At 37.8% G+C, this 26117-nt stretch overlaps 6 protein-coding genes and 1 long non-coding RNA gene across 9 annotated transcripts; 4 read left to right on the forward strand and 3 right to left on the reverse strand.

The window, feature by feature from the left end:
- Positions 1-1092: 1092 nt before the first annotated feature.
- On the forward strand, positions 1093-2171 carry LOC119077982 (RNA transcription, translation and transport factor protein). Its single transcript, XM_037185363.1, has 3 exons — positions 1093-1249; positions 1312-1545; positions 1620-2171. The coding sequence occupies exons 1-3, from the start codon at positions 1189-1191 to the stop codon at positions 2069-2071; spliced, it is 747 nt and encodes a 248-aa protein (XP_037041258.1). The 5' UTR covers positions 1093-1188; the 3' UTR covers positions 2072-2171.
- LOC119077983 lies at positions 2088-3023 on the reverse strand. The gene is made up of 3 exons (XM_037185364.1): positions 2701-3023; positions 2304-2378; positions 2088-2231 (listed from the first exon to the last, which is right to left on the reverse strand). The coding sequence occupies exons 1-3, from the start codon at positions 2828-2830 to the stop codon at positions 2173-2175; spliced, it is 264 nt and encodes an 87-aa protein (XP_037041259.1). The 5' UTR covers positions 2831-3023; the 3' UTR covers positions 2088-2172.
- Positions 3024-3503: 480 nt separating this feature from the next.
- On the reverse strand, positions 3504-5866 carry LOC119077985 (ionotropic receptor 75a-like). The gene is made up of 7 exons (XM_037185366.1): positions 5361-5866; positions 4995-5293; positions 4688-4929; positions 4094-4432; positions 3999-4025; positions 3828-3942; positions 3504-3749 (listed from the first exon to the last, which is right to left on the reverse strand). Exons 1-7 carry the CDS (start codon positions 5832-5834, stop codon positions 3512-3514), a joined length of 1734 nt encoding a protein of 577 aa, XP_037041261.1. The 5' UTR covers positions 5835-5866; the 3' UTR covers positions 3504-3511.
- Positions 5867-7900: 2034 nt separating this feature from the next.
- LOC119077986 (40S ribosomal protein S25) lies at positions 7901-8896 on the forward strand. Its single transcript, XM_037185367.1, has 3 exons — positions 7901-7987; positions 8406-8682; positions 8754-8896. Exons 1-3 carry the CDS (start codon positions 7985-7987, stop codon positions 8831-8833), a joined length of 360 nt encoding a protein of 119 aa, XP_037041262.1. The 5' UTR covers positions 7901-7984; the 3' UTR covers positions 8834-8896.
- A 1286-nt stretch (positions 8897-10182) lies between these two features.
- On the reverse strand, positions 10183-11588 carry LOC119077988. The gene is made up of 3 exons (XR_005087916.1): positions 10907-11588; positions 10670-10835; positions 10183-10596 (listed from the first exon to the last, which is right to left on the reverse strand). It is a non-coding gene; the product is annotated as an uncharacterized LOC119077988 (long non-coding RNA).
- Positions 11589-11791: 203 nt separating this feature from the next.
- Positions 11792-13589, forward strand: LOC119077987 (elongation of very long chain fatty acids protein 6-like). Its single transcript, XM_037185368.1, has 5 exons — positions 11792-11934; positions 12195-12551; positions 12625-12744; positions 12806-12932; positions 13263-13589. The coding sequence occupies exons 2-5, from the start codon at positions 12220-12222 to the stop codon at positions 13524-13526; spliced, it is 843 nt and encodes a 280-aa protein (XP_037041263.1). The 5' UTR covers positions 11792-11934; positions 12195-12219; the 3' UTR covers positions 13527-13589.
- Positions 13590-15815: 2226 nt separating this feature from the next.
- On the forward strand, positions 15816-17333 carry LOC119077991 (putative fatty acid elongation protein 3). Of its 3 annotated transcripts, none has more exons than XM_037185373.1 (4): positions 15816-16012; positions 16071-16576; positions 16651-16897; positions 17034-17333. In XM_037185373.1, exons 2-4 carry the CDS (start codon positions 16239-16241, stop codon positions 17295-17297), a joined length of 849 nt encoding a protein of 282 aa, XP_037041268.1. In that variant the 5' UTR covers positions 15816-16012; positions 16071-16238; the 3' UTR covers positions 17298-17333. The 3 variants fall into 3 exon arrangements, with proteins under 3 accessions (XP_037041268.1, XP_037041266.1, XP_037041267.1); XM_037185371.1 differs by having other exon boundaries at positions 15817-15974; positions 16214-16576; XM_037185372.1 differs by having other exon boundaries at positions 16011-16033; positions 16214-16576.
- The last annotated feature ends 8784 nt before the right edge of the window (positions 17334-26117 follow it).

The raw sequence follows: 26117 nt of genomic DNA on the forward strand, positions 1-26117 counted from the left end.
ATTTTCTACCATTAGTTTTTACAGTGGAGAAAACATTAATTTTCTCCACCGAACTGTCACTTGTGGCTAGTTAAGTAAAATTAATCATTGATCTCCGTTAATTCTGCATAGACTATTATGATTAGAGCGTGAAGGCTTAAGACCAGTTATTTATAATTTGACTTCTGAGACTTGTCACTGCACATTTACATATATAACGTTAACTGAGAGCGAATATCAGTTAAATTTAACTGGCCTCTGTGGCAATGTCAAACATTTAGAAATTAAAGTAAATCGAAATTCAAAGTTCAAATTTTCGAAATATGAATTTTGTATGCGCATCCTCATTTTGAGGATTTACGCTCTTTTAACACTGTATAGATCCTATACATTACTTTTTATGCCAAATACTGCGAAAGTTTGTATTTTCGGTCCTCAAATGGTGAACGAAAGTAAAAAAATTCAGGCCTTGGGCCGAAAGTAAATCTCACTGTCATCATTTTACTTTCACCCCGTGGGCTTGCGTATTTGCGGGCCGAAAGTAAATGTCACTGTCATCATTTTACTTTCGGTCCTCATATGTCTCGAAAACACATGTTCACTTGATTGAAAGTACGCATTGAGTGTAGTGTTGTGTTGACGATAGCCAAATGTTTTGTGAGCAAGTGAATGTATGTTTACAGTAATTTCATTTGTTAAATTGTTTTTAATTTTATACCAGGGAGCTGCCGCCCCCTGGACCCCCGCGCTTTTCGGCATTTTGGTGTTTCTACAGCAAATTTTGTTGATAACTCAACAGTTTAATTAAAATTATGTTTTGTTTCGGACCGAAAATACAAATCTTCCGCAGTATTTGGCATAAAAAATAGTATGCATCACTCGGGGCAAAAGTAAAAAAATTCAAATCGTTTGAATTTTTTTACTTTCGCTCCTTGTTATGCAAAATACTATTCCTTTACACAAATTTTTTTCAATTCTATCGTACGTATGCAACATATTTGTTTCGTAGATTCAATGAAAAAACAAACAGAGAAAAGCGCCTCATTCAAATATTACTAAAATTAAAGCATCATACATCAACGGCACCTAGCGAAAGATTGCAAAACTAAACTGACGTTTTCGCATGTATTTTACTGTCCGTCATTAACTTTCAGCCCCGGGGCATTCAAGTTTATTTATTTCGTATAAATTCAAGAAAAGCCAACGAAAATGTTCCGAAATAAATTAATTGCCCTAGAACATCCCACACCAGATACAGTCGACGCGACTGGTGAGACAGAAAGCACTCAACTTGAAATCATGTTAAAACGTTCACAACAATTTCGTTTGCAGATCGACAACAATTCGCAAACACCGTTTTGTGGTTAGAGGATCAAAAGATCCGGCACTATAAAATCGAAGATCGTGTACCACTGCGAGCGATAGGAACTCCGAATTGGGAAAGCAGCTGGGAAACTGCATACCAACGATACAAAGAAGATGTGGGAATGATGAAAGTGAATGGACCGATTGAAGAATTGTCCTGGTTGCTAAGCTACGCGGTTCGTTTAGAATACCTTGACAACGGCAAGTCCTTTTTACACTATTCTCGAACTAAAGAACTTCCATTCGAAATCAATCCGTTTCTTTGTACATTCCAGTCGAAACATACAAAACCTTCACATCGGATCGGGTGAGTGAATTGTGCAAAGCATCAAAGCCCACCGTTGAATCGTCCAATCCGTTCGACACGATGAACTTGGTCGGCGCAGATTTTGTTTCCGGAGTGGAAAAATTGGCGAAACGATTAAATCATCCGGTGCACACGAATCCAGCGATTACATTAGAAGCATCAGCTCGCATAATTTATGAAAAATTGCGACCGGAAGCATTAAACCAGCCCAAACCTGTCGGTCAAGCGTATCCGATTAAGGGCAGCGATCAGTACATTTTCGCTGATAAGAACATGGACGAAGCGGCTAAGATTCTACGATTATTGCAAATCCAAAGCGTTCGCCAAGTGCAGACATCAGTCAATGAGAACATTGTGGCCGTTCAAGAAATTACAGCCGACCCGAAAACCGATTCGAAACTGGGAAAGGTCGGATTTTAACGGAAAGAAAAAATCGTTTTCATTCTAAACTCAATGTTTGCTCATTTAATGGCCACTTTTGGTTCGATTTACATTAAACGTAAGATGCTAAGCCTAAAAATCTACTTTTTATCGAATGGATAGAGTTGCGTAAGTCTCGCCACACCAATGTAACTGGCAACTGAAATTAGAGCAGCAGAAGAAGTTTTATTTGACCAAATTTCAATCGCTTCTGAAAGTGGATTCTTGTTACCTAAAGCAGTTGAGATGATAAGATTCCTACCGACACCAGCTGGGCGATGTTTTGCCTGAGAATAAATGTAGCCACCTGAAATACATAGAGCGGTCAATTAGTTAGACACCTATTATGGGGAAGACATTTGTGAGAGACATATGAAACGGCAACAGGGCCTTGTGGAGGTTCAGTGACCGCGTTTTATCTCTTTCTTCGAATTTCCTAAGATTTTTAATATCAGTTTTCACTGCATTCGAGTTCAGGTCATAGCAGAGGACGACGAGAAGCAATGGAGACATGATGAACTTAAAATATTTCCGATCTGGTTCTTTGTTTGTCACGGTGCATAAGGAGGCATCCTCATGACACCGTGAGTTGTGTTTGAATCAAAAATAAAACAAACAAAATCACTTACCGATTCCAATAATACCGAAACCGCTGACTAGTCTGCATGGTAAGCAATCGTTGTGTCTCTTCGAAATTATTGAATCCGATGAATCTTGATCGTTGCTTTTTCGACTAGACTCCGGGATTATCACTCTCATTGTTTTTGACTAAATTTTGAACTTTTAATGATGGAATACGAGCTTTAAATTTAGTCGTTCAACGTTGCACCGTTTGCATATGTGAAATGATTTTCTATTCGCTTTTTTTGCGATTCACAACAAACAATTTTCAAAACAAAAACACCGAACCTGACATAACCTTACAAAATTCACTTTTATAGCTGCTTCTTGCTGTCACCTGCAACACTGTGCGACATGTATACCATCTACAGAGCCCCACATGAAGCAAGTGTAGTAACATTCTATCGATTTTATCGCAAATATAATATCCAAATAGATGCCGCTGGCTACATCAAAACTTTTTGTTAAGACTTTAAATGCTCAAAAAAGGGTTTTTATGAAAAAAAAAGTCAGTTAATCTGACCTAAAAGCGTTTATTATGGCATTTAATCCAAAAAGAGTGTATTTAGTACAAATTAAAATAGCCCTTAGATCACGTGCGATATAATTATGTTCTAACACAGCTCTGTAGCAGTTCTATGGTTCCAGTATAGCTGTGAAGTATCGCAAAGATATTTTTTGGTGATTGTTCGCCTATCTTTCTTGGCGACTTTTCATTATTATTTTTTGATGATTTGACTTTGGCGATTCTTCACTGTAATCTAGTCGGTCGCTTAGTGAAAGGAATTAAACTACACTACTGACACAAGGCCCTTTGCTTTAGTAAGTTCCATCATTTGCGGCCATTTCACATTTTCTTTTACGATTGACCATGACCTCAATCACAAGAATAATGGTACTAGTGAATATTCCAGCCAGTAAGATGTACAACGCAGAAGAGAAGTGACTGATGTCAATAGGAGCGACAAAAAGTTGATTAACCTCACATTTCGGACGAACGCCGTACCAAGTTTTTTGATTGTACGACAAAACTCCAGTTTCACTAAATTTGTGAATGCTTTTTGCGAAATGCAAAGTTTTGGAACAAGAATTTTGATAAAATGACTAACTTCAGGCGTGTATAACATCCACCCACCTGATTTTAACGAGCTCCCTGAAAGGAGACTTATTGGTAACTGCAAGACCAACCGGTTGCTTCGGAAGATAAACAATGTCTTGCAAGTCACACTTTTCCGAATCAGTCAGCATGTCTGCAAACGATTTGATTTAAAATAAAGAGAAAAAAACAATCAATGGCTCTACCAACCTTTCAGAACGTGATAGGCATAGCTTCCTGTGAGACAATAGATTTAGAGGAAGAGAGGGATAGAGATAAAATGAAGAATAAGACAATTCACCAACCATCTGTGTTAAAGACAAATCCACCCCTTTTCAGCAAACTAAGTCCCGTTTCTAGTGGCATCAGTGCTTTGCCAGGATTTTGCATGATTTTGTTGTACAGCTCAATCGTCGACTCTTCAGTGGCAGAACGAAAATTGTCAAGTACGTAGGGCACGATATCGACACCGAAATCGAAATGGCTGTTTAGCAATTGTTTGACGGTCTTGATATTTTTCGGTGCTTCCGTCAGCAGCGATCCGACGATGAAGGACGAATAGAATTGGTAGATTAGTACGGAGAAAAGTAGCATTGTCGTAATTACTATGCGTGACGATATCAACGACGGCTTTGCGTCATATCCTGCAACAAAATGACGATAGTAGTAGTAAATAACTGTAGCTACACATAGCGACGCAAGCGACAGCTTATTATAGTTTTCTCTTGTTAAACTGTCAAACTTGACAGCAGATCAAAAGAAACATTTTAGGCCTCTTTCACGTCGCTATGTGTAGCTAGAGTAAGACAACAACATACAAACAATCATTGATCGTTACATAGTACAGTGGGTTATAAAGTAAATAAATGTCTTACATAAGCGCCCGGACTATGACTTACCTTGTTGAAATATAAATGCGAAAATCATCAGAATGGAATTACTGTACGAATCGTCATTAATGTCGCCATTTTTTATGGATCCTCCTCTTAAGGTCTCCTGATTTTCAATATAAAATATTTGACGAACCACAAATGCACTGCAAAAGCCCAATGCGAAAATAGTCAACCACACGGCTAGTTCAAAGGGAGACAGAAAAACGTTCGTCGATTGAATTTTCGGATGGCGAAACATAAACAAAAATCTGAAAAGACAACAGGTCCATTTCACAACTAGCAAGCAGTGCGGGCACGGACAATAAAAATTTACTGTTCATGATATGCCGCAGTTGTCTGTTCGTAGACTCCATATCGTTCATTTGCCCAACGTAGTCCAGTTACACAAAAATCAACTTGACTACGATTTAGCGCACCGACTGCCCCATGCCAATAACCTTGATCGTCTTTAAGTCCCCACAAATTGGTCAATTTCAAATTGACCTTAAAGTTATACATTTCCATCATCAAAAGGAACAGACGATACATATACCTACTAATACTGTCCAGATGGACAAACTCGTTGGACTGAAGGTGTTCCAAGAAAGTCAAACTTTTCGGAATGTTTGCCAGCTTCAAAAATTGAGAAGCAAGAAATTATGGTCAGTCACTTTGGTGCGATACAACTGAAATTATTTACCGTTACAACGGTTGGGAATGCGAGTCCATTTAGATTGCGTCTTCGTTCAATTTTCGTCTGGTTCATCATTACATTCCAGCCCATAGCCTCATTCCATTGACCCATCTCTGTAATATTAAGTCGTCCACCTCTGCGATACGATGGATTGTAGGCTTCATAAATGCCATAGAAACCTTGTCCCGACGGAATTGCCACAATAATCTCAGCGTCAAAATTGATATTTTCATCGTTTAAGTAATCGAAAGCCTCTTGCCGACTTTCACTCCACATGAGCCACTTTTGTTGTTGGTGGAAAAGTACGCGTTTGGACATCTCTCCTAAGAAAAATTTAGTTTTATTGCACCGTAAATCAATTACAACACAGGGTGGGTTGGTGTAGCGATCGAAAAAGTGGCTATTCACGTCCGCTGAAATATCCCAAACATTTGTCCAAATTCCACGATGTTGTAGGTCTTTGATTGATGATGGTGCCATGTTAAACAATTCACATGAAATGAGTAGAACGACATTTATATCGTTTGATTCGATATAATCGTTGAGCAACTGCATTTTGTTACATGAACCACTCATTATAACGATGGTTACAATTGATACAATATTCGTCAACCGATTCATGTTTCTATTTCAAAATTGAACTGCCTTCTCGAGTGCCGATACCTTTTATACTGTCGATGGTTATGGAAATGGATGTCCTTTTGATTGACAGTAAAATCACAATTTTTCTTTCCAGTTGATTGATTTCAGTTTTGCAGTCTTTTAATGACAAGAAAATTGATTGCGTGATTCGTTGGTTGAATTACGGTATAACAAAGCTATTGCGTTTCTTGACAATTTTTTAATGAACTAGACTGTTGCACGGGAGAGTTGGTAAAAGGCTTTTCAGATCACCTACGTTAATTTTCCTGTGGTTTCGTACCTGCCCCATGCCCCAATAATAGTTATTTATGACATCGAGTGCCATAATACACATCGTGAGCCTAATGAACCAAGGTTCTGAAAGTTCTTTCAGAACCTTGTAATAAACTACTTTGCACCGAGATTTATAGAAAGTTTTATGCCACAGAGGCATCTACAGTTTGCAAATTTTGCATATTATGATGCTGAGTGGCATCAAGTCTATTTCTAGTTATTTTCCACGTGAAAACTGTTGGATTTGATACCTCAATTTTTTTCGAATTTGAGTTACAGTAAGCACTGAGTAGCGACGAAATAGTTAATTATGCAACATTATGTTCCTAAGATAGTAGATCACTTTGGATGCTGTGAAAGTTATTCGTCACAAAGGGGTTCACGCAACGTGAACGATACATATCATTCATGTAATGGATTATTTTCGGATGGACAAACTGTTAGGTAATGGTCAACTTTCGCATGGGGCCGACAATAAATTCATTCACTGAGTTTCACATGTAGCATACAACATTGTACATAATAAACGTTTCACAAAGGTGACCAATGTTAAGATTCGGAATAGTTTAGGTTTAAATGAACTCTTCCTGAAACGATCGCATTTGACTCAAAGTATAAAAACACTGATGGCTTTGCCACACAATATAAGTGAGTGTTTCAGTTCGAATTTCGATCAGCCTTCAAAAATGGATGCTGCGGGCACGCAGCTGTCGGAAAACAAAACAACAACAGACAAATCGAATTTTTTTCTTCTAATAATATTGTTCGAACTAAAACACGCTATAGAGTGTTCCAGTTCGAATTTCGAACAACTTTGTCCCCGCGGCATTCCATATAAAAAATTGCAAAAGTGAAAGTGAAAATAATTTTTTCTATTGTGGCACCGCAGCATAAAATTGAACAACTTCCGAAATGGGACACTATAATCAATGAAAGTATAAACCAGGTATGGTCTGTTCATACAAACCGGCGGACATAGCGATTTCATATAAACAAACTCATCTTCGCACAAAGTTTGACATTCGACCATACCTGGTGTTGACGTTCACTGACTATAATAGAGTGTTATGATGAAAGAGAAAGAAATATTTTGACAAGTACCCCAAGGCGAGTTATAAATAACTGGTATTCGGTACTCTCGCTCGCATCGTAATGTGTTGAAAGAGAAGCAAATACTTTGACAAATACCCCAAGACAAGTTATAATTAACTGGTAATCGGTCGTCTCGTTCTGATCATAACAGTCTATAACAGTATTTCCGCAATGAAAGTATAAACCAGGTATGGTCTGTTCATACGTATGCTTATATGAAATCGCTATGTCCTCCGCTACATATAAAGTTTGACATTCGACCATACCTTGTGTTGACGTTCATTGTATTTCCGGACAATTTGACAGATTTGTCATGATGATATTGTAAGTGTAAGAAACAAACGTCGGTCTTTTCCAAATTTTGATAACTATTATTGTGTGTATGACACTCACATTGTGTGGCAGGGTCATCAGAATATTTTATTGAAAGCTGGTTTTTATGTATATCAGTATTGCGCGCCATTTCTTTTGAAAAAAGCGACAGTTTCTACTAACCGACTTGAGCGTCATCTGTACGAAATATAAAGTCTCGGGAAGCGCGGGAAGCTAATGGAAATTGACAGCTCATCGATAACGCAGTTCATATCTGACTGTGAATCCACCTTTTTCGCGTGTAAATCAAGATGGTGAGTCGCACGAATTTTTCTGCTCTCGAATTTCTATTGTTTTTCCCAACAAAAACCAGATATTTGATGGCAATAAATTGCAAAATATTTGTAGCGAGTGTGTGAGAAACGAATTTCGTACAAATTTCATGGTGCACAGTGATTTGAGTCAATAAATTTCGATTGTTGTATTCGTTGGCCATGTGGAGGAAGTTCGTCTTGTTGATACTGCTTTTGATATTTATGCGACAAAATCAATCATTCCATGAAATTTGTGTGATTTTAGTGTGTTCGCTCCGCGGTTTTGCGATAGTTCCGGTTTATTTGTGAAATTCATTTGGATTTGAAAAAGATTTTGGTGAACATAACCTCAATTCACCACTCTCCGCATCGATTCATTTACATAGCTGACGCTACATTAATCCATTTCTCGTTACAGCCGCCAAAAAAAGACTCGAAGGCTTCGGCTAAACAGCCACAAAAAACACAAAAGAAGAAGGAAGGAGGTGGAGGTGGCAAGGCCAAGAAGAAGAAGTGGTCAAAGGGAAAAGTTCGTGACAAGTTGAACAATCAAGTCTTGTTCGACAAGCCGACATACGAAAAGTTGTACAAAGAAGTGCCCCAGTACAAGTTGATCACGCCATCAGTCGTATCGGAAAGATTGAAGATTCGTGGATCATTGGCCCGACGAGCGCTCATTGAACTTCGTGATAAAGGTACGTTTTACCGGAGTGCAACTTCTTGTGGCTGGGTCTTGACATTTCGATTTGCTATTTTTTTGTTGCAGGATTGATTAAGCAAGTCATTCAACATCACGCTCAAGTGATTTACACGAGAACAACAAAGGGTGACGATCCAGCTGCATAAATCGATTGATAACATTTGTCGACCAATGTTTGAGATGAATGCAATAAAAACCTGAAAAACTAACGCCGGCAGAGTTCTTAATTGAAGTAAGGGTAACCATAAGGGTTCCAGAAACAACACCGAAGAGTGGTAATGTGGTTTGGATGCGGCGTTCATCCTCAAAGAAATTTTTACGGAAATGTGTTTGTGGGGGTTTCATGAATGTCTTGCTCGTCACCCTCGTCACGTTAAATTGGAGAAGTTCGAACAGTGCTTGCCATACCACTGAAAAATATTGTCTGCTGCTGCGACTTCTGTCTTCTCCACACATTTCGTTGCTCACACCTTGTCTGGTAACTAATTTACCAGGAAAATTTGTAAGGAAGGTAGCAGGTCCATTGTCCCAATGAAGTCAGTCATCAACTAAGCGACAGCGTTTCTTGAAAACTTTTCAGAAGGAGGAGTTTTACACAAAATCGGAGCCCTGAACCAGGTTGATTGAGCTTGTAATCGGTTGGAGACGGATGCCACTGCTACCAAAACTATTTACCGACTCTGTCTATCGAAAATCGGCCGTTGTATGACCCTCCGAATATCTCAATTCTTAAATTTCAAAAAATATCCACCAGCTTCCCTTGCACCCATTTTTGTACCATTACCATTCCATCTGCTACCGATTACAATCTCAATCGGTTCACTATCACTCTATGCGCGGTTTGGGCGCCTCTGGTTCCACTGGTTTAGGGCCTGATGATGAACCTCATGATTCATCAGTGATTACTACTATCCAAAAATCTTGAATTTGACTTCGTATGTTAAAGTACATGGGGCAGTCAATAAAAATCTGTATCGTCAGTTGACTACGAAATTTCGGTACTTCGGGTAAGCATCAAAAATCGTACACATCACACGCGGACAGATCCATCGAACAAAATATTTCGGGCATGTATACTTACCAAGTGACCTCCAAATGCTACGCTTCTGCTTCCGGACGTACTTTGGGTATGTATCAGTGTAACCTGCAGAGGTTCACCTAAATTTGGTTGCGATATTGTATTTACATTGACATAGCAGTATGTGGTTACCATTTATTCAAGTTTGGCGCATATCTTATTGCTACTAGTGCATCTGAGGGCCGGAAACCCTCGATACGCTTGCTCAATTTTTTTGCAATTGGAATTGATTCTTTCTTTGGAGACAAAACATATTGACCGTAAAACGACCTGCCATTCTGTCACACCTTGCCCTTCTTTTCACAAAAATATTGTAACCTACCCAACGACGTTCTTGTTCGTACAAATTTCCTTGTTGGTCGATTATCGTAATCATATTGTGCACAAACCGAATGATTAAAAAAACATGTTCCCGCTGTTTCACATATAGACAAAAAATAGATAGGAAGATCACATTTTTTATTTGCTAGCCGTCTACTATAAGTAGATAAGTTCCTATTTTTGGGCATGTGAACTTAAAGAAATATTTAACGTACTTGTGTGGTGATAGCACGCTAGTTCAATAGTATCAACATCAGGGATCAGGGTATTATGTCGTGCATAAAGGTTACAGTACATGCCGTGATTGTGTATACAGAGCATACTAATGTAATATACCCGTTCCATTGATGCGGTGATAATGTTTGTGGTAAGTTTTCGGTTTATTTTGCGTTGGGATGTAGATGAACACGTTTCTAAATAACTTTCCACCAATTCATTCTCATCAGAGAGTATTGTTTCCACACAAAACGAGTTGTTGCAATGGCTCTCCGGTTGTCGGTACTGGTCCAACTGGAAATAAAGCCACGTGAAACTGTCCGACCAGATCTTAAGTGTTTCCACACCAGAAATCCTAAACACTCACTCAATTTCTATGTCGGGTGTCGTCGTCAAGGCGGGGAGGTTTTCATACAAGATAAGAAAATAAGAAATTCACCTATCGTGATTATTGTAGTTGCCGTGATGATATGGTGAGAAATTGTGGTCGTAAAGGATGCAGGATTGCGTCGTCATCGTTGGGTGATAGGGAACTGTGATTGAAAAACAGTAATTTTACATTTTTTATTAGAAGTCACAGTAATCCTGCAATCAATCTATTTACTTGGTTGACAACATGAAGTTGTTCATTCTGTTTCGATCTGTTTACAACAAAACATTTAAATTATTCTGTTCTCTATTCGGATTCAGATCAAGTTATTTTATTCATTCTGCCACGCATATCCTCAACTTCCTACACTTTTATCCTTTTATACTTTGGTTGCGGACTTACGTGTTGACTGTAAAACCTTGGTTCGAAAATTTTGATGTCATCGTGATCAATTGGGATCATTTGGATGTGTCTTTACCTATGTTTATTAGAACCTTCAAATACGCGAGGAAAGATGAGGTTTAAATCACTAAGGTGAAACTTTACCTTCAGTAACTGGCCTTCATCTTGACGGGAAACGGCACACAAGAAGTAGAATTTCCATCACTAGTCCCAATTACTATTAGACTAAAGGCCGAAAACAAACGAGCAATTTTGCGTTACTGGGATTGACAATTATGCTGCGATTTCCATTGTTTAGCCTGTGGTGAATATCTGATTACAATAGAAAACGCAGCAAATGCAAAACTGCTCGAGTGTTTTCGGCCTTACCGAACTCTACCAGAATTTACCCGTAAATTTCCGTTAATTTTTGGTATTTGTAATAGTTTCCTTATCTCTCTCGCTCGATCAAGTCCTATATTGATTACAAAAAAGCAATTGGCCCATTTACTGAACGTGACTAACGCAAACACCATTCAATGTATTCGGGTATTCGTCGGTCGGCGTTGGTATTTGCTAAATTCTATGCTTGGTCAAGCATCTCCAATCGAGTTTTTAAGTATATAAATCTTTGCCTCGTTATCTTTTTTGTTTTTTTTGTTATTTCATTTCACCATATCAATTTTGCGATTGGTGAGGTGCAACGTTTTATAATACATGACAAATTAATGTAACTGGTGTCACATTGACTTTGTTCATTCAACAGCGGTGCTTCGAGATGCTGTGTCCTTGTCAGTAGTGAAAATATTTTTTTTTTCGGAGAGCTTAGAAAGTGCCTGATATCAGAATCGATTCATTTTTGTTGGCGTTCTGTGAACTCGGTAATCTTTGATATTTTTTTACATTTTCTGATAAAATCTGTGGTGAAATTGTCTTGCGAAAAATGCCAGAGTTGATTTCATGAGTGGCATTCAAAGTGATTTGAATAAAAATGGCATGCCAGATGCAGAGCCCAATTGCTTGGATTTTTTTCTTTTTGATAAATTCAAGAATATTTCGAGACATGGAGTTTGAATTCGTAAAAAAATAGTTCGACGAAAATTGGGTCCAACTAACCCTCACTTTCATTCGCGTTTTCCAGTTTCTCAAAAACATAAAATCCTATCATGGCCGCCACATTCATACCAATCAACCTAACCGAACCGGATTACTTGACTATAACCGAATATGAGCGAAATTTCGATCTGACCTACTGGCGGAAATACTTTGGTGATGGAAACTGGGTAGCATCTGTCTACTTTTCGGCCATCTATGTCGTCTGCGTGTTCGGTGGAAGTATTCTGATGCAACAGAGGCAACCGTTCAAATTGAACGGATTGCTAACGATCTGGAATGTGGCACTGGCTGCGATGTCAGTGTGGGCATTTTCGCGTTGCTTGCCGGAGTTTCTGCACATTATGTTGGGCGAAAATGGATTTCATAATTCGATCTGTGAATGGTAGGTGTTTTGCCGTACAGTGGCATGATATGGCGTTTCCGTCGGTCAAACGAAAGTCTTGTATTTTTCGCAGGAAAGATCATAATCATGCGACGGCATTTTGGAGCTTTGTTTTGTTGCTGTCGAAAGTAATCGAATTGGGTGACACCGCCTTTATCGTGCTGCGCAAACAGAAATTGGTTTTCCTTCACTGGTATACACGTCCATCATTGTCGAAAGTTCTAAATTTATCGTTCCTGTTCAATTGGGTTTAGGTACCACCATGTCACAACATTGACGAGCTGGTGGGTCATGTACTCGTTTTACGAGCCGAATCAGCTCTGGTACATCGTCATGAACTCATTCGTCCATAGTTTTATGTACACCTATTACGCCCTGCGGGTAAGTCATTTCAATGTTCCTTTTTGACTTGAGGTGGCGTCGGGGATTTTATCAGACATAATGTGAGAGCTAAACCTGAACTTACAACTTTGACGGGACGAGTGAGTTAGCCTGTTACTCTCTAGTCTGTTGGATATACATGCTTGAACTGTAGCTAGAAATGCCGGGACCAAACGGTCATTCTTTTTAATGATTTTTAACTGAGTACTTAGCCAGGGCAAATATTAAAATAAATCGACGGGAAGCGAGCGGAAAAAATTATTGTAAAAACATCGGGAGATCATGAGACGAATTAACAAAATTTTGTTTTTCCACAACACTGGGTTTCAGGCCATGAAAGTCAGAGTTCCTAAACCGATTGCAATGTTCATCACGACCATTCAATTGTTACAAATGGTTTTCGGTGTTATCGTCAACGTATACACAATCCGAACGATGTATTACATTGGAACGCCGGCAGATTGTCCGCATCGAAATTGGTTCGGTCTGAAGGTCTCGTTTGCCATTTATGTTCCGTACACCATTTTGTTCCTCAAACTGTTCGTCGACTCGTATATCATCCCCAAGCAAGTGAAGCCAAAGAAGACCGATTAGTTGCATGTACAAAATAGGCGCTTCAGGCGCATCAGTTATTTGAAAATAAATTTATTGAATCTGGAACGGCGACAGCATTTTTATTCCGAAATTAAAGTGAGAGCCGTTCATAAATTATGTTAAGTTCTCTTACTATATGAAGCTCCGTTACCGAAAGCGAAGGCTGCAACGTTGCATGCCAAGATTTATACGAAAACCAAGACGAAGAGTTGAAACTTTGGTCCAAGCGTCGAGAGTACCATCGAATCAGAGATAGAATGAATATAAAATCTTTAAAACACGCCCGGGAAACCAGACACAAATACTTCACTGAAGAAATTCATATTTTGGTATTGCTCCTATCACACAACTTTCCACGATGATTACACTCAAACCGTCAACAGGTCAACAAATGTCGTATATCGCTAATTATTAATTTATTATGCAAACGAATGCATAATTTACATTTGAAGGGAAAACGGATTAAATTATAAGCAAGTAATTAGACCTGAATCGGTAATACTCAATCAAATACACGAGTCAATGCATTCCTGGCATGTAAGTAGAAAAACTAATAGCGATCAAATTCGGACAGTGTAACCTCTGATATAATAGTCATTGATGCGCCAAGTTTCGTGTGAAATCGCTCTGAATGTCATATAAAGCTTCGAGTGTCATAATGGTGTTTATGACATACGAGTGCAAAGTACTTCATTAGGCTCCAGATATCTGACTATGACATGAAACCGTCGGCACATCGTGAGCCAAGTTCTTTGCACCGAGATTCATACAACAATTTACGCAACAGAGACATTTAAAGTCTGTAAATTTGGCTTAAAACCAGTTTTATGCGATACAGTGGTAAAAAACTTCACTTTTTAGCCCCGTGAGTCGTACTTTATAAAGGGCGGTTCGCGAACTAGGCATCAATACACCTAAAAAATTCAAAAAAATATTTTTTGTGTAAAGTCAAAACAATGGCTATCACTATCACATTTGTGTGTTAGCGCTGCAGAACTTTGAGTTTCTTCTGAGGATTCCGTTCCAATTTTCCGAGAAAAAAAAACCAGAAGAAGCTTAAGGTTAACGAACGCTCCCGAAAGCTTTCACACAAATGAGATATTTTTGACTTACCATGGCATAGCAGTGTCATGAAAAACTTTGAGTTTCTTTTTGATGCCATAGGGAAATGCTGTTTGGAAACTAAAGATCAAATCATAGAACACTGCTCCAAGCAATATCACTCATATTTCAGACGTCAAGAAACCTCCAAATATTTTCTATGACAATGCTAGTAGCAGTGCTATGCTCAAATGTAATAGATTTCTGTATAATTCTGACACATTTGTTCATAAAATTTCTAATGTTCGCAATCAACGCACTTCAAGCATGAGTAGTACTCTAAAAATGGTACTGAAACTTGACAGTGTAAAACTGTAAAATACTGTTAAAAACCATATACTGTTATGATCATAGCGAGAAAACCGAAGACTAATTATTATAACTTGCCTTGGGGTACTTGTCAAAGTATTTACTTCTCTTTCAACGTGGTACGTTGAGAGCGAGAGGACCGAAGACCAGTTTATTATAACTTGCCTTGGGGTACTTGTCAAAATATCTCTTTCTCTTTCATCATAACACTCTATTTCATACAAAATAGTACTTTATCTGGCAGCTGTCAACTGTGATCACTTTTGCTTGAAGTGCGTTGTCGCGGTCTATGTTTTTGTGAACCAACTTCACTACAATGATATTTCATGGATACTAATACTCATAATACTCTTATTATTATCCAAGTTATTCCACATTCTCACCCATTAAACGACTGTTCGGGGGATTACTGTGACCGCCATGCGTGTTCATTGTAATGTGTCCTTCAAATTCCTTGTCATTTGTCGGTTTGTATATGTGCTGATAATTACGGTCATCCATTACGGGATTATTACACCAAACATTTTCGAGTTACCAGATACCAGGGCTGTGCTACGTTGTTTTGGCTTAAAACGCGGCAATCTCAACGCATGTGCTTTGCTTAGTCAGATTTTAGTCGCAATGCTGCGTCAGCGATTGCAGCTGCGAATGTACAACAGTGAAATAAATAACGTATTATACACCAGAACAAAACTTTGAGTGATATGTTAAATAATATATTTATCTGCCAACAAATTCGATTTTGTGACTTCCTCGTTCATTGCCTAGTAGAATAATTTATCATTCGAAATAAGGTAATGAACTAATTTTAATTAGCCTGCCACGTCAATGTGAATTTTAAATTATAAATTTACAATAAAAATATATAAATAAAATACTAGCTGATGTATTTGGAACGATCAGTATGGGACGAACCGTACGGGACAGTCGATTGCGTAGCAGCATTTTATAGGAGCGATCGGGCGATTTCATTTGCCAAGTGAGAGTGCCAGCACTAAGGATTGCTTCCAAATCCAATTTGATCCGGATTCAATAAAGGTATGTGCGTACTGCACAGAAACTCCATGAATTTGCTGGTAATTATCCTGGTTTTCATGGTACATCTCATAGCAAATTACATGGTATATTGTGTAGTAGAACTGTCGGGTGAATTTACAATTCCCTTAAAATCCGGCTCTGTTTTCAATCATTAGGCAATTCAAGGCTGTCAAAAATATTTGAGTTTCTGGCACACTTTTAGCTACACTAAAGCTTTGCTAAAAAAAATCATTTTCTAGGTCCAACGAAAAAAAAAAACTCAAAATGTCTATCGACATGTCCGACATACAGCCCATCAACATGATCGAACCGGATTTCATTACCCTAACCGATTATGAACGAAATTTCGATCCAATTTATTGGCGCAAAACATACCGTCAAATTTGGATGGGAACTGTTTACCTCTCCGTTGTCTATCTAATAGGAGCATTTGGTGGAGCATATCTAATGCGAAACAGAAAACCCTATAAACTTAACGGTTTGCTGGCTGTGTGGAACATATTGTTGAGCATAATGTCAATATGGGCATTTTGTCGTACAATACCCGAGTTTACCAATCATCTGACAGGCGAGAATGGACTGTACCATACCGTTTGCGAGTGGTAGGTATTTTGTCGGTAAAAAATAACGTCGACTGTCCTAAGTAGTGATTTATCTTTGAATATGATTGAAAAAGGACACATCATAATGGGGCCAGTGCCCTCTGGGGGTTCGTGATAATGGTATCGAAAGTTTTCGAATTCGGAGACACGGCCTTTATCGTGCTACGTAAACAGGAGCTGAAGTTCATTCATTATTACCATCATGTGGTTACAGCTATAAGCTGGGCGTACATGTACCCATTTTATGAACCCGTACAGATGTGGTTTGTTGTCATGAATGCATTCGTTCATAGTTTAATGTATCCCTACTATGCGCTTAGGGTAAGCTTGGCTCTCATTGCGAATGAAAGAGAAATGGTAACAAAGGATGTTGCATCCACCTAGTTGGGTGTCACAACACTCTGTTATTATTTCACTTTTTGTGAAAACGATTTTCCTTAAACATCTCGTCTTTTAGGCAATGAAAATCAGCATGCCCAAGGTGGTCGCAATGGGTATCACAACTGTGCAGATTTTACAAATGTTTGCCGGCGTGTTCGTCAATGTGTATTCAATTTGGATAATGTATATTGTTGGAAGTCCGGCCGATTGTCCCGACAGAGTCGAAAGGGGTGTGCTGATATGCTCCGTAATTTATTTCGTTTTTTCAATTTTGTTCTTCCATTTCTTCATTACCAATTACATTACTGGCACGGCAAGAGTGAAGTCGAAGAAGGTCTGATGTGTGTGATTGAAATTAAAAATTTAGTTGAACGAACATACGAATGTTTTATGTGTCTTTAGTCCGGTAGTGTGTAGCTAAAAAATATCGGCTTACGACTGAGGATTACCATCGGTAAATTTACTGATTTAAGACGGTAGTCTTAGTAACAATAAAAAAGTCCGAGAAGAGTAAAAGTATATTTGAATGCGGAATAGATCGCCCTGCACTTTACGAACTGCCTCCACCATATTTTTGAAATCTTTAAACAGACTCAGGAGTGACTAGCCTTGACTGGCCGGTGCTGGCTATTTAATTAAAAAATTGGAGAGTAGAGCCATGTATTGGACTTAAGACTTAATTAGACCAGCAAATCAATGGCGAGATTTTTTATTGAACTACAAAATGTCGTCAACATAAAATGAATAATTACAGAGCCGTTGTAGATTTATTGATAATACCGCAAATGGCTGACTTATTTGGACTTTTTAAAGCGTTGTCTCGGGATATATCAATTTTATGTTTCAAATAACAAGTTCCGCCTCCATTAAGCGACCAAGTGAAGTGCGTACATCGTTCATTAGCCGAACATATCCGTTGACACTCTTCTCTTACTGATGGAGCATTTTCAAAATCATCTATTGTCGGAAAATCACAGCGCACTGCCCAACTACTATCATCATTCCAGTTAACAGTCACTGCTTCAATTCCACACACAGCTGACTCAACTGAGCTTACTCTCGCATCGTCTTTGGTCACGTATGGATCATGTTTTAAGTAGCACGTTCCACTGCCACTCCACAACGACCATACATAGTGTGTACATCCATACGTTCTAGCACATATATCCGGACAATTGTGGAAATCGGTAAGTACAGATTTAAAGTCGTCCCTTGCGGAGAAATCACATTTCTTAGCCGAATTTCCATTCCAAATAATCTTCTCTGTCGACACAACGGCTATTGTAATGACAAGCACACAATTTTGCACAACGAACATTTTAGAAAATATTGTTTTTAATAACTGAACTGCAATTAGAACGATTGCAATCGAATAATAAAACGAACAGAAACAGACTAGTATATATAATCGAAAACATTTCTCATTCCTTATCGAAGGTCTTGAACTTTACACAATGTGTAATACACATGTTTGCATGAAGAAGTCGATTTAACTTTCGGAAAAAACACGGTTGAGATGTTAGAAAATTGTTGCGATAAACCTAGTGTACCCAGTGTACTTACCTATTGAGTGGTATGCGAACTTTGAAAAATAAATAAATTTTTGTTCTTGTCATTTTGGCCACCAGTCACCCATTTTTCCGGTCGCTTGTCTTTTTTCTTGGGCGTCACGGACACTATCCCAAAGAATCCATATGGAAAACTTTTCCAAGAAAAGGCGGCACAACACCTAATACATATTGAAGCGAAAATATGCCTATTATAGTGCAAAACGTAAATCTCCTGGCTTAAAATCGAACGAAAGTATAGAATAGGTATGGTCAAATGTCGTCTGGAGCACATAAAGGTTTAGTCTTCGACGAGATTTTAGGCAATTTAATTCAAAACACTTGTTGAAAATCGCCATCCACAGAAAAAACACAGGTAGATATAGTTGGCGCGTTAATGCCATGATTCGATTATATATGACACTAACCCCCACTGCAAACGTCGAGGAATTTTTTTGAAAGTGGTTTTGGCTTTCACTGGAAAATGCGATCGATTTCGATAGGATGCTTTTCAGAAGAATCGCTATATAAAATTTCTAGGCTAGAAATGTAATAGAGGTATCCAAAAATCCTTCAAATGTAATAGATTTTAGTATAATTCTATTACATTTCGTCATAAAATTACTAATGTCAGCGCTTTATTTTTTTGTGAGCCAACTTCACAGCTTCAACAACATTTCAACTTCAATTTTCATGGATATTTCACCAGAGTGAAGTTATATCACCTGAAAATAGATCGCTAATAATGAAGTGCTGAAAAAATTGTAGGGCGTTTGCAGTTCAACTGAGATTTTCTATAGGCTCAGACGCTTTTTAAATCAAATTTTTTTAAATTTTGTTTCTCTCAAGTCAATTTATTTAACGACAAACAACAGATGATGCACAAAATAAATGCTTTTTTTACGATACCTGCTAAGAATTACTAACAAACTCCCACAATCCTTATGAGTAGAAGTCAGTCCAAACCCAGATTTTGACACAGATAAATTTCGATACACTTACAAAGAGCACATAAGAATGCCAGCTATTTATGAAAAAAGTCACCACGAATTTTATCTAGCTGTGTATTACAGATCTACTCCTTGCACCATTAGCCCCTAGTACTTTCGGTGTGGCGTGTTTTTTAATGAATTCATTCTGTCAATTCTTACAACAAAATAAAGATCGGAACACATCAGGTGGACCTGAAACCTGAAGTCCATGATATCTGAATCTGATTGAAATTGAATCTGAACTAAAAGTTTTTACCTGAACTAAATTTACCTGAAATTTGAGAATCAGTGAAAGTTCAGGTAATTCAAGTAAGATTTGAGTTATACCTGAAAAAATCCCAGATATACCTGAAATCTGACCTAATTTACCTGAAATTCTACTAATTTTAAGATTTCAGGTAAATTCAGTCTGGTTAGTTCAGATTCAATTATTCTCGAGACGACCTGAAATTCAGGTTCAGAACAATGGATACATGACCTGTTCTAAGTCAAAACTGCACGATTCAATGTTCAACAAATTAGTCGGAACCTTTCAAGAAGGTCTGGGAACTTCCCCGAGGGAAGTCAGGGCCTATTTTTGGGAGATTAAATTTCCAAAAATTCTCAAATTTTTCCATCACTTTTCTTCATTTCATCTAAAAACACAACAGACTGCATCGTAAATGTTGTTTTTACTGCCTTTTTAGTTGTTTATCATGTCTTTGAGCTTAACTGATTACTTCGGAATGAGATCTAACAGAAAACAAAATTTGGAAATTTTAAGAATTTTTGTGAAATTTGTGAAATTTTTGGAAATTAAATTCCTTAAAATAGGCCCTGGGAAGTACTGACAATATTTTTTACCAATAATACGCAATGACAGAAGGTATAGCCAGTCACCCATCAGATCGATTGGTGCACAAAAAAAAAGAACTTTAAAATTACAAATGAAAAAATGTTTTGCTACTAAAGCCATCAAATACTTTAAATTCTAGAAGCTTAGTCCAATCTAAACTGAAACTTTTTTTAGTAAATGTCGCTTTACCTTGGTCCACATAATTTCAATCATCAGTACAATTGTGCTCACTATCCAACCATAAACAATGAACACTGGAAAATCGAATTCAACACTCGCCTGTTTATTTTCTAGTCTCTTGTGGTGGAAACTTCGAACAGTTTTCTCCATTGTAACAAAATCTTCTTTTATCCATCGATGAAGCAATCCTGAACTGTGCATCCAGTGAATGATTTCGTTTAATTTGTCTAAGAATAGAACCGTTTCTGATACAGGATACATGCAAAGTGAAGTTGCAACTACTATTCCAGTATCGTAATAGCCTCTTATGTTCATCCGTCGTTGAACTCTTAACATCATATCAAAATCACGATCATTCATTACGACCGATGTCGCATCACTTAAATTTAAAGTTAGAATTCTGAAATGGAGCGGATTAGTTACAATAATTTTGTCGTCCCAATCTTCTTGAGTTGATCGATAATTTACTGTTTCTAGAACTGGTACGAACAATTGAGGTGGAGTTGCAATAGTTAACGGTGAATTGTAAATATCAGCAACTGTTCTAAGTTGCGGTTTTAGAACTGGTTTTGTCAGATAGCTTTGCATATCCGAAAGGTATCCATTAGCAACAACAAATCCTGCGAATGTAAGCGGTACAACTAGAAACATCTCAGCACGAGAAAGTCGCTCATATCTTATGTAACTGTTATCGTTGATCAGAAGGTTGAAAACATCCATCAAACTTTGAAAGAACAACATTTTCTTCTGATGGACAAAACGGCAGACACATAACGTTAATACGATTACGGCTATTGCACCCGCACTATATGCGAAAAATTCGTTCGACGTTAACGTTCGAAAATAGGCGTAGAAGCCGGAATATGGTTCTGCTTCCGGAACAACAATATTTTCGTGGGTAAATGTAAGCGGATACGTAAGAAATATAGATTTTTTTGTTGTGATCGAACCGAGTCTAGGAACGATGTCAATTCCACTCTGGAAACAATCTGGGAGAGTTTTACATGTTTTGTTTTCTATGGCAAAGGTTGCATTCATTAGTTTAAATACTTCGCGCCAAAATCGCCTGTTCATGTCACTAAAAAATGTGGTCAATTGGAATTTGTGCTGATGATAGTTGGAGTCTAGGCTTGGAAAAATCTCCTTGCACATATTCCTAGTCGTCACGTTCACAACTTCGAAATTCCCAAAAGAATGGAAAGTGAAAATGTTTAATGAACGCTTAATAGGTGAGTAAACCGAAGCGAATACATTACCAACCGACTGTCGTTTGAACCACAAAAAGTGGTTTCTTATATCGTCCATCGAAGTGATTGCTTGGAAGAATATTCCAATTTTCATATTTGTGTCGAGACGTTGAGTACTCTTAATCTGTTTCAGTAAACTCAAGTTCTTGTCCGACGATGAACTCTCCGGAACAACGACCATTAAAGTATTTTTACTTCGTTTGTCATGAAGACTTTCGAGTCCTGATACACTTCTATTAGCACTATCGAAAATGAATAGACTTCTGGGATTTCCATTCCTCACAAAATGATCCAACACTGCTGATGAGTCTGCCAAAAAGATATTATTGTCAAAATCGAAGCAGTTGTTTAGCTCATAGATAAGTCTGGCCTCTTCAGATAGAAGGGTCAGCAAGCTGAGAACTACTTGAATTTCCATCGCTTGAATTGAAGTTTTTCTTATCATTTACTCACATTTCCGAATTGAATTTGTAAAAAAAATTGAAATCAATCGAACAATAATTTGTATTTCTCTGCAATTAGTGGTCAATAATTATGGTAAATAGTCATTTCCACACGAGCTATGTAGCTGCACTTAAATTACAATCTAAATTTGTTTCAGTATTTTTGACCTTAACCTCGCCTAATATGTCTTATTATATTTCGCCGCTGTTTTCAGTGTAGTTCACACTGCTATTTATTTTATCACGGATGTCAAAATTACTTAACTAGAAGTATAATTCCAACATTACACTTCAGGTCCATGTTGTTGTCTCGTTTTCGTTTATGTGATAAAATAGAGTACACACTTGTCACTATCAGTCTCGACAAGCCTCGACTTCTTCGTGACAAGTGGGTAATATATATTATCAGTATCAGTACTTGCAGCAATTTATCAACAAACAGCAAATGGTGCCCAAATCAAGGATTATTTTTCGAGCATAAATCAAGGATTATTTTTCGATGTGCCTTAGTCCCTTGCTTAGTCTCTAAAATTGAAAGCATGAATTCCGAGACTGAGTGGTTCCATTGAAATAATTTTATCGTCGCACTATTTTTTAGTTGATCGATAAGTTATTGTGTCAACAAGTTTATCTAATAAATGTGGTGGAGTTGCAACAATAGTTTTCTCACAATGTCGACAAGATCTTGTATCGCTGGTAAATATTTAAATTTAATCTTACTTGACTAAACGCAATCTCTTGGATGGACATTATTCTAATCACATGTTTATGCTTTCCTCCGATTTACATCAAGGCTGTATACTTTGGGGCTGTATACTTTGGGGAGGTCACGCAGATACAGATACGCGGGTTACACACCACAGTTGATGATAAAATCAAAGTATATAAACACTGAAGCTAGCGCAGTCCATCAGGGAATAGCAAGAAATACGGATCCCGACTTTAAGGTGAATTTCACTAGAAATGAGTTCGTTTGAGGTGGCACCATGCAAATCCGTATGTGCTCCGGCTTGTATGGACTGGCCATACCTACTTATCTACTTTCATAGCGGATTCACATGTTTTTGCGGATCTGCGCTACCTTCAGTGTTTATATACTTTGGATAAAATGGCCGATTTCATACAAAAATTCACCTCGTCTGATGATTCTCGTCGTCTTGATGATGTGGTGAATTTTTTATATGTAAAATCATCAGAAGTGGTGTGTTCCCTCGTATCTAATAAAATGGCGGTCTGCGTGACCTCCTCAAAGTATACAGCCTTGATTTAAATATATTTTATTCAATTATTGACCATGATGACAATCAAATCCAATTAATTTTTGAGTTAAGACTAAATAGCGTTGCTTTGCCCAAGTCCACATAATTTCAATTATCAGTACAATTGTACTGACAATCCAACCATAAACAATGAAGAATGGAAATTCGAATTCATCACTAGCCGCTTTATTTTCTAGTCTATTGCGGTGCATAATTAGAACGTTTTTCTCTAATGAAACATAATCTTTCTCTAGCCATAAGCGAAACAATCCTGCGCTGTGCATCCAGTGAATAATTTCGTTTATTTTATCTAGGAACAGAACCCGTTCTGATACTGGAAACATGCAAAGTGAACTAGCCACAGTTACCCCAGTATCGTAATAACCTCTTATATTCAATCGTCGTTGAACACGTAGCATCGTATCGAAATAGAGATCATTCATCACGAACGACATTGCAGTAAAATTGAAAGTTTTATATGAGAAACTGAGTAGATCAATTGTTACAAGTCGGTTGCCCCAGTCTTTCTTAGTTGATCGATAAGTTACTGTTTCAACAAGTTTTTCTAACAATTGTGGTGGAGTTGAAATAGTCAACGGTGAATTGTAAATATCATCAATAGTATTAATTTGGTGCTGTAGAGTCGGTTTTGTCACATAACTTTGCATATCCGAAAGGTATCCATTAACGACAATGAATCCTGCGAATGTTAGAGGTCCAATAAGAAACATTTCAGCACGAGAAAGGTGTCGATAATTTATGTAACTGTTGTCATTGATCAGGAGGTTGAAAACATCCATCCAACTTTGTAAAAATAAAATTTTTCTCTGTTTTATGTAACGACAGGCGCACAATACTACTACGGTTGCAGCTGTTCCACCTGCACAATATGCGAAAAATTCGTTCGTCGTTAACTGCAGAAGGTGAGCGTAGAAGCCGGAATGTGGTTCTGCTTCCGGAACAACAATAGTTTCGTGGGTAAACGCGAGCGGATACGTTAGAAGTGCAGATGTTTTTTTTGTGATCGATCCGAGTCTAGGAATGATGTCAATTCCATTCTGGAAAAACTCTTGGAGGGTTTTAAATTTCTTGTTTGTTATTGAAAACGTGGCATTCATTAGTTGAAAAACTGAGAACCAGACTTGTCTGTTCATGTCACTTAAAAATTCGGACAGTCGGAGTTTGTGTTGATGATAATTGGAGTCTAGGCTCGGAAATAGATCCTCGCATTTACTTCTTATTGAAACGTTTAACACCTTGAATTTTCCAAACGAATGAAAAGTAAAAATATTCAACAAACGTCTGGAATGTGGGTATGTCGCTGCAAATACATTTACAACCAACTGATCTCTGAACCACAGAAAATGACTCCGTACATCGTTCATTGAAGGGATATTTTGAAAGAATACTCCAATCTTCATATTTGTACTGAGACGTTGAATATTCCTGATTTGCTTCAGTAAACTCAGGTTCTTGTCGAACGTCGAACTCTCCAGAAAAACGACCATAAAAGTATTTTTACTTTGTACCACCTGAAGACTTTCCAGTCCAGTGACACTTCCATTTGAACTCTCGAAGATAAATAGACTTCTAGGCTGATTTCCACGCCTCACACAACGATCAATATCTGCTGATGAGCTCACTATGAAGACATTGTGATCAAACTTCAAGCAGTTGTTTAAATCATCTATGAGTCTGGCCTCTTCAGAAATAAGAGTCAGCAAGCTGAGTACTATTTGAATTTCCATGTTTTTTGAAAGAGACTTTGCTGATCACTAACTCACAATGACTAATCGAGTTTGAAATCGAAATCATTTAAGACGGAATTGAATCGAACATTAAATTGACCATTCGTTCGGCACATAATATACATTTCCAATAAAAAATCGGTATTTCGATTAGTGCTGGGGATGGTAATTTCCGCGACGCCATAATTCATGTCATGAATAGTTTGTGGTCGATAAAATCTTGATGAGGTGAATGATGCGAGCGATTCAGCCCGAGGGCTATTCACATAGGTCCAAGGTAATTTCAATGTCACAAAAGGGGGAAATAATTGATTTTCGGATATTTTGGTTGAACTGAGATTAAATTATAGTCACCGATAAAGAATCAAATAATTTTCGAATCAATAATTGTTTTTAAATTGAAAGTTCTTCAGAAAACATTGCTCTACCTCAGTCCACATCTTTTCAATGAAAAATACAATTTTACTGACTGTCCAACCATAAAGTAACCAAAATTGGAAATTTGAACTCGTCACCTGGCCTGTTTTTTTCTGGCCTGTTACGATACGTGCCGAGGAGCAGCTTTTTCTCAATAATAGTAAAATCTTCATTCAGCCATCAACGAAGCATTCCTGAACTGTGCGTCCAGTGAATAACTTCGTTTAATTTATCGAAGAATTGAACCGATTCTGATACTGGAAACATGCCAAGTGAGCTTGTCACTACTACCACAGTATCGTCGAAACCTCTTATGTTCAGACAGCGTTGAGCTCGGAATATCATATCCAAATACTGATCGTTCATCAAGCCAAGGTAGATATCTGGACGGAGGTAATACCATTCAGACGCGCGGCCTAGCTTATTAGCTAGTTTGTATTTCACAAAATATCACAAAACAGATGGCCAAGGTTTTTAAGCAATTTCGTGTTT

This window comes from Bradysia coprophila, unplaced genomic scaffold (genome assembly GCF_014529535.1).
Source record: "Bradysia coprophila strain Holo2 unplaced genomic scaffold, BU_Bcop_v1 contig_24, whole genome shotgun sequence".
Classification (NCBI taxonomy): Eukaryota; Metazoa; Arthropoda; class Insecta; order Diptera; family Sciaridae; genus Bradysia; species Bradysia coprophila.

Bases quoted from the DNA above. Each gene is read 5' to 3' on its own strand.
- LOC119077987 (XM_037185368.1), top strand. From the start codon at position 12,220: ATGGCCGCCACATTCATACCAATCAACCTAACCGAACCGGATTACTTG. The intron at 12,552-12,624 runs GTAGGTGTTTTG...TATTTTTCGCAG, and splicing joins CATAATTCGATCTGTGAATG to GAAAGATCATAATCATGCGA. The intron at 12,745-12,805 runs GTATACACGTCC...AATTGGGTTTAG, and splicing joins AAATTGGTTTTCCTTCACTG to GTACCACCATGTCACAACAT.
- LOC119077983 (XM_037185364.1), bottom strand. From the start codon at position 2,830: ATGAGAGTGATAATCCCGGAGTCTAGTCGAAAAAGCAACGATCAAGAT. The intron at 2,379-2,700 runs GTAAGTGATTTT...TATGTATTTCAG, and splicing joins TTTCGGTATTATTGGAATCG to GTGGCTACATTTATTCTCAG. The intron at 2,232-2,303 runs GTAACAAGAATC...CTCTAATTTCAG, and splicing joins TATCATCTCAACTGCTTTAG to TTGCCAGTTACATTGGTGTG.
- LOC119077985 (XM_037185366.1), bottom strand. From the start codon at position 5,834: ATGGCACCATCATCAATCAAAGACCTACAACATCGTGGAATTTGGACA. The intron at 4,930-4,994 runs GTAAATTTTTAT...TTGTCTTTTCAG, and splicing joins ACTGCGGCATATCATGAACA to ATTTTTGTTTATGTTTCGCC. The intron at 3,750-3,827 runs GTGGGTGGATGT...TTTCGCAAAAAG, and splicing joins AGGGAGCTCGTTAAAATCAG to CATTCACAAATTTAGTGAAA.
- LOC119077982 (XM_037185363.1), top strand. From the start codon at position 1,189: ATGTTCCGAAATAAATTAATTGCCCTAGAACATCCCACACCAGATACA. The intron at 1,250-1,311 runs GTGAGACAGAAA...TTTCGTTTGCAG, and splicing joins AGATACAGTCGACGCGACTG to ATCGACAACAATTCGCAAAC. The intron at 1,546-1,619 runs GCAAGTCCTTTT...TGTACATTCCAG, and splicing joins TTTAGAATACCTTGACAACG to TCGAAACATACAAAACCTTC.
- LOC119077991 (XM_037185373.1), top strand. From the start codon at position 16,239: ATGTCTATCGACATGTCCGACATACAGCCCATCAACATGATCGAACCG. The intron at 16,577-16,650 runs GTAGGTATTTTG...TGATTGAAAAAG, and splicing joins TACCATACCGTTTGCGAGTG to GACACATCATAATGGGGCCA. The intron at 16,898-17,033 runs GTAAGCTTGGCT...CTCGTCTTTTAG, and splicing joins ATCCCTACTATGCGCTTAGG to GCAATGAAAATCAGCATGCC.
- LOC119077986 (XM_037185367.1), top strand. The intron at 8,683-8,753 runs GTACGTTTTACC...TTTTTGTTGCAG, and splicing joins CATTGAACTTCGTGATAAAG to GATTGATTAAGCAAGTCATT.